The sequence below is a fragment of the Physeter macrocephalus genome, chromosome 10 (genome assembly GCF_002837175.3).
Source record: "Physeter macrocephalus isolate SW-GA chromosome 10, ASM283717v5, whole genome shotgun sequence".
Lineage (NCBI taxonomy): Eukaryota > Metazoa > Chordata > Mammalia > Artiodactyla > Physeteridae > Physeter > Physeter macrocephalus.
This window is the reverse complement of record NC_041223.1, coordinates 12,499,111-12,505,110: the sequence shown is the minus strand read 5'-3', so window position 1 is coordinate 12,505,110 and position 6,000 is coordinate 12,499,111. Positions and strand designations below refer to the sequence as shown.

Below are 6,000 nucleotides of genomic sequence, written 5' to 3'. Positions count from 1 at the left end.
GAGCGGCTGGGCCCGTGAGCCGTGGCCGCTGAGCCTGCGCGTCCGGAGCCTGTGCTCCGCAACGGCAGAGGCCACGACAGTGAGAGGCCCGCGTACAGCAAAAAAAAAAAAAGTTCTAGAGGGGAACATGAAGTTGGAAGTCTCAATGAACAAACTCACCACAGTTTGCTGATTAACCTGAATGACTTCATCACCAGCATGAATCTTCTGAGATCTGTCTGCAGGAGACTATTAGAAAAAAACAGAGAGAGACCTGTCATATTTTTTAAACCTTCTACTTCTTTCTGCTTCTATTTCTTCTCCCTTCTTTTTTCTACAGAAAACGAGCAATGGAAATATAATCTTCTCAGGAAACATTACACAGTGTACTTGAGTTCCCTCAAAGTACACAGCCTGTAGAACTTGGCATGTGGGTACTGGTGTTCTCTCTTTTATTAGCAGTTTGTTATAACAGATAATCTGTCAGTTGGAACAGCCAAGGTTCATCTAACCTATTGTGAAGAGTGGGACACACTGTCCACATAATGGGCTGATCAAAGCCACTGGTTCATCTAAAATGAAACTTACCTATATCCCTAACAAAATTAATCTTGTAAAAGCTGACCAACTGCTTAACGTGGACCAACTGCTTAATGTGTAAAGATCATCAGTGTACCTCTGTCATACCGTTTCCTTTTAAGCAATTATTAAAACTAAATCTCACTTTTACTTAAACTTGTTTTACCTGTTATCATAATGCTATTAACATAGAAAGATAGTGACAATAGAAAATATTTCTTTAGAGAAAATTTAAAATTTTGCATTTTCAGGTGGAATTCTAAGTGCATGTGTTGTCACAGTATCAAAACAAAGTCCAGGCTTTGTTTCCCTCAAATAATAGTTTGCTACAAATTTGCAAATATTGATACAAATATATATACATCCACATATGTGTGTACAGACACATAAATAGATGTAACCTATTTGTCAAATATTTTCCCATAGTTTCTGGTTCACTGAATCAAACTAAACTCTTTATGTTTAAGATATTTCAGATGATTTTAGAAAATGGTTAGAAAAAATTCTGCCAACAACCTTTACCTAAGCCTAAGTAAGATATCATTAGGTTTATTTTATGGAGTTTTGAGAACACTGAGATTCAGTGTTAAACAAATTACTATGTGTCCAGTGTTATGGACACATAGTAAAGTGAAAGATGCAGAATATAATTTTATGCTTATTATGTGGTTTTTTAAATTAAAGTGGCACCTTAAAATTTTTCCCCTGACAAATTATATGTTGAAGTGATTATTTCATCTTAAAAGGAATCTGTGCCATAATTTCATCTCAAATTTTTTTCTCTCACTAATATATTTTCCAGACTTAAACATTTTGGCATTTAGTTGTACATGAAATTTGAAAAATATTTTAGAATAAGAGTAATGTCTAATCCTTCCTAGAAGTATAAGTTTACTATTATTATTATTATTTAAGTGCAAAAACAACAAATGCATGGAATAAAATAAAAACAGAACTATAAAAAAAAAGATATCTCATATGATCAAAAGAGAAAGAAAGGATCAAACTTTGATTTCAAATTATAATCAAATGTTATCTAAGCCAGAGTGTTTTATTTTGTGACTTACATAGCTGACTGAATCTTCAATTTACAAACATCCTTTAAAAATAGCACCTTTGAACACAGTGATGGGGACAGCAGCTAAACTCAAGACACCCTTGCTGAATTTTCTCACTCAGCTGTTCTGATAGGCTCAACCAAGAAATGAGCAAGTTTAAAAAAAAAAGAGAGAGAGAGAGAGAAAAAAAAGAAATGAAATGAGCAAGTAGTGTTAAACTGTAGAAACAGTCTCTTTGATTTACCTAGGGCCAACGTAAGGCACAGGTAACTATAACAGTTATTTTTGAAAGCATTTAACCTGCTACCATAACAACCAGCAGTGCCTCACCTGAGAGACTAGCATCGTGGGTACCACAGGGAGATGGCTTGTCTCAAATCTCTTTCTACTGAAGCACTTCTTAAACAAACGCATGTAACAAAGCTCCTTTTTGCCCCTGGTGTCAGATGCCTAACCCATGGTTACAGATCAACTTTAGTAAGTCTGATCGTAATCAGTCCAGTCCAGTTAATCTTCCTGGCTGGGGATTCTTCTAAGGTGGGCTTCACTTTCTCAAAGATGGCCCTGAGGCCAGGAAGTCCCCGTTTATAGATCTGCAATCTAAAAAACAAGCCCCGGTGTCCTGAACTGACTTCCCTTCCTAAGGATCCTCTCCCATTCATTTCTCAAATATCCTACCAAGTGATTAAGAGTTGTGCTTGGCAGCACACTGGTAAAGAGAGAGCCTGATAACCAAAATTCTCCCTAGGGCAGTAGCTCTTGCCTATCTTCACCATGTGCCGGACTATTGAAAAATGATGCTTGTTCTGGTATGCCGCAGAAGAGTGATGACCTGGAGAAGACTGCATCCATTCTTCAGAGGCTCACCTACTTCCCAACTCATGTTGGGGGTGGGGAATAGGAGTACGCATGAGGCCCTATCAAGACGTCTGCCAAGGTCTCGAACAACATCAAAAAAGAAGATAGAGAATCACCAGATCCTGTTAGTCTCACCTTGGAATGATCCTGGCTGCTCAGGTAACCTCCCAAAAAAACCAAAAAAAGTGGACAGGAGGCCTGAGATGACCTGCTGGCATTGCTTCAGCCTGGAGTCCAAGATAGAGGGAATGCAGTTTGGGAACTCTGTCCACTACCACCCCCCAACACTAGACTTGCATTAAAACATTCTGACTTAGGGTCGCTTAAGTCATAGCGACCTTAAGTGATAGCCAGAAAGTTGTCCTGGAGCTGGCATTTCTCTACTGTCATTTAAGTGTAAAATGTCCAGCATTAAGTGTAAAATATCCAGCTCAAGCCCTTGAGAAGTGGACTCTTCCCTAACTTCCCACTTTCATCGACATGAATTAGAAAGTATCTGGCATATTCCAGACACACAATGAACACAAGGTGATTGACTGAAAGAATGAAGGACATTTTCAAGTGGATTACCAGATGGAAAAAGACGAGTTTTCCCTTTTCTGATCTTTTTTTTTTTTTGCTCTATGCGGGCCTCTCACTGTTGTGGCCTCTCCCGTTGCGGGGCACAGGCTCCGGACGCGCAGGCTCAGCGGCCATGGCTCACGGGCCCAGCCGCTCCGAGGCATGTGGGATCTTCCCGGACCGGGGCGCGAACCCGTGTCCCCTGCATCGGCAGGTGGACTCTCAACCACTGTGCCACCAGGGAAGCCCCCTTTTCTGATCTTTAACAAGATGGAAACCACCTCTCTCTAGGATGACTTGTTTACCATGCTGTACTGAAGCACTAGGATGGACCACGTCCGGGTAAACCCTGAATCTCTCACCCAGTTCTATGATCGGGTAGGAATTCTACAGAATGTATCATTTGACATTTCATTTGATTCAAAGGCAGTTTTGTTTAGTTCTCTCATCCTTAAAAGTGGCGGCGGGGGGCAGAGGGGGGAGGTGAGGGAGAGGGGTAGACAGTGAAAGGAAGAAATCTGTGCGCCTTCTGGTAATACTATTATAGTGTTCTACATGTTCTCCCGAGATTGAAATTGATTCAAAGACCAGATTGAGTCTGGAACTGCACAGGTCTGGTTGTTAATGCAATCACCAAATTGCTAGACACAAAACTTTAACTCTCTTAAAAACTGAAACGACATTCACCATTCTTCTGAATCTATCCAACCCCCCCGCCACCGAATGTACTGAGTGGTACATGAGTCTGTTCTCGTTGTGGTTCAGCTAAAATATGTAAAGTCTCTGATAAGGATAAGGGAGGAGCATTTGTTGTGATTTTTTTTCTCTTTTGCACCATCCCCAGCCTATAAGGAGAACGTCCTGTGCCATTATTGCCTATTAGGTGATGCGGTATAAAAATTCCCAGTGGTCTCAGTGTATTCTCAGTGGAGCTCAACAAAGAATGCTTAAAGACACTACCATCTTCTATTCATTCATCTCCCAGAACTGCACAACTAATTTATAACTCATTGACTGCCTTAAGCGACACCATTTTTTTCTTGTTACAAAAATCAAGTAGGTGTCACAAACCCTCATCAAAGATCGTGCTATTTTATTTTATCAACAGACCTAGCAGCTGAAGCTGAAACTCCGATACATATTTCCACCAGATTAGAAAAGTAGTTGCCAAGTCTCCTGTTTCTTGAATTACTTCCTCTTGTCTTAATTGATTAAATAGTAACTAATTCCATAGACACATGCTTCTTTTCCACAGATGCAGGGAAGCTTTTCAGACATTTCTAGCTTCATATCGATGTCGTTCAAAAGCTAGCCATACTGTAGGTTGCATAAAGAAAGTATTCAATTAGCTCTACTTTTCACAAATTCAAAATGTTTGAGGGGCTAAAGAAAAACCTTTCATGTAGCAGAATTTTCAAAAGGAAGATAACAGGGTACAAAGTCCCTTTCAGTAGAAGCAGCCCTGCTTTTTCTATTCAAAGGATTAGGGGGGAGGAAAACTAAATTTCAATATCATGCAAATATTATGAAATACAGCTCTATAAAAAGAATCTTTGTCATGCAAAAATCCTAAAATAGTCACTCTGGTGACACATATAAATTCCATTTTTAAAAAAACTATATTTTACACATATGGTCACCAATTCCAGCTCTTATAAGAGGGATTCTCAACAACAAAGAGGTCATTGTTTTTTGTATTTATGGGTTAACATTTTCAGGGTGCAAAAATAATAATAATAGTAATAAACGCAAGGGTGGCGGTAAAAACTGGGCAAGGTGTATGAACGAGAGCAATAAAGGACAACTTAAATAATACACTGACGACAGTCAATGTATTGGATAAGCTGCATGCTAGCCACAGAAATAAACAAAACAGGCACCGTTGCTCCCACTACAGATAATACAATAGAACAGCACGCACACGTTTAAATGGAAAGTATAGGGACTCCGTCAAATCTGTTTGAACATACAATGGTTTTACATTTAATGGATAAGCACTTACATTTTCTGTGGTTCCAGTAATCACGTGCAATCCATCATAGGTTGATTTGATGTACATGCCCTAGAGCGAGTCAGACATATTAACGCATTACTCCAACATTTAGAAATACAGCCGCAAGTGAGACGTAAACTTATAAAACATTAAAGGCAGTCCCTTCAGAACACCACTCATTTTTCAGTCTCCTGAATCGTTGCAAAACAAGATCCACAGAGCAGGAAGGGGAATTAACCAAGGCGAAATACTGGTGAAAGAAATCAGAAACAAGACCTCTTTGATATTATAATTTGTGTACCAGGCGCACAGAATTTTGGTCTAACTCTGGGGACTCAGAAAGAATGTTCTCAGACCTGTTGAACGAATGAGGCAGTTCAAACAAGGCCGGTCCTCTCCCGACCACTTCTCTGTGTAGTGACACAATAAATATATTCAGTTAATTTGGTCTCAGCAGTCCCTGCACGGTAACTGATTCAAGCCACTAACAACCACACCAGGATGTATGAGCAAAGACTGTTAAGTAACACAACATAGGAAATAAATTAGAAACAGGCACTCTTGCATTTTAAGGGGGGCGCGTATAGATTAATACTCTCCTTCCTCAAAGGCCCGATAGTCAAACTCAGAGGTGAATGCCTAGCGTGGAGGAAACAGGTCTGTAGTTTGACACAGCATGTATAAAAAAGAAGGTTTATTCAACTTTGATAAGGTGGGGAAAGAGCAAAAGTAAACAGAGCAAAGAGTAGTTGCTCACCCTGGTACCAATATTGTATTGATAATAACATAGATTCTCCTCAGAAGTCATTTTGACCGTGAGCTTGCCCTGCTCAGCAACCTACCGCACTGCAATGAGCATCTCATCCAACACTAACACCTGCACGGGTCTGCCTGTCCGCTCCTTTCCCATCCCTTTCATCGGCAGAGTCACTGGCTTCCCCCTCCACACAGTACTCCTCCTTCCCAGAGCTT

General features: G+C 40.1%; 1 protein-coding gene across 5 annotated transcripts in view; it reads right to left on the bottom strand.

The window, feature by feature from the left end:
• Positions 1-6,000, bottom strand: part of CNKSR3 (CNKSR family member 3) — a 102,685-nt gene that overhangs the window by 14,970 nt on the left and 81,715 nt on the right. For all 5 annotated transcript variants that reach the window (XM_055087429.1, XM_055087432.1, XM_024122478.3 and 2 more), the window contains exons 7-8: positions 5,038-5,097; positions 160-228 (exon numbers count right to left, since the gene is read on the bottom strand). In XM_055087429.1, coding sequence (XP_054943404.1) covers positions 160-228; positions 5,038-5,097 — 129 coding nt within the window. The remainder of the gene's footprint in view (positions 1-159; positions 229-5,037; positions 5,098-6,000) is intronic.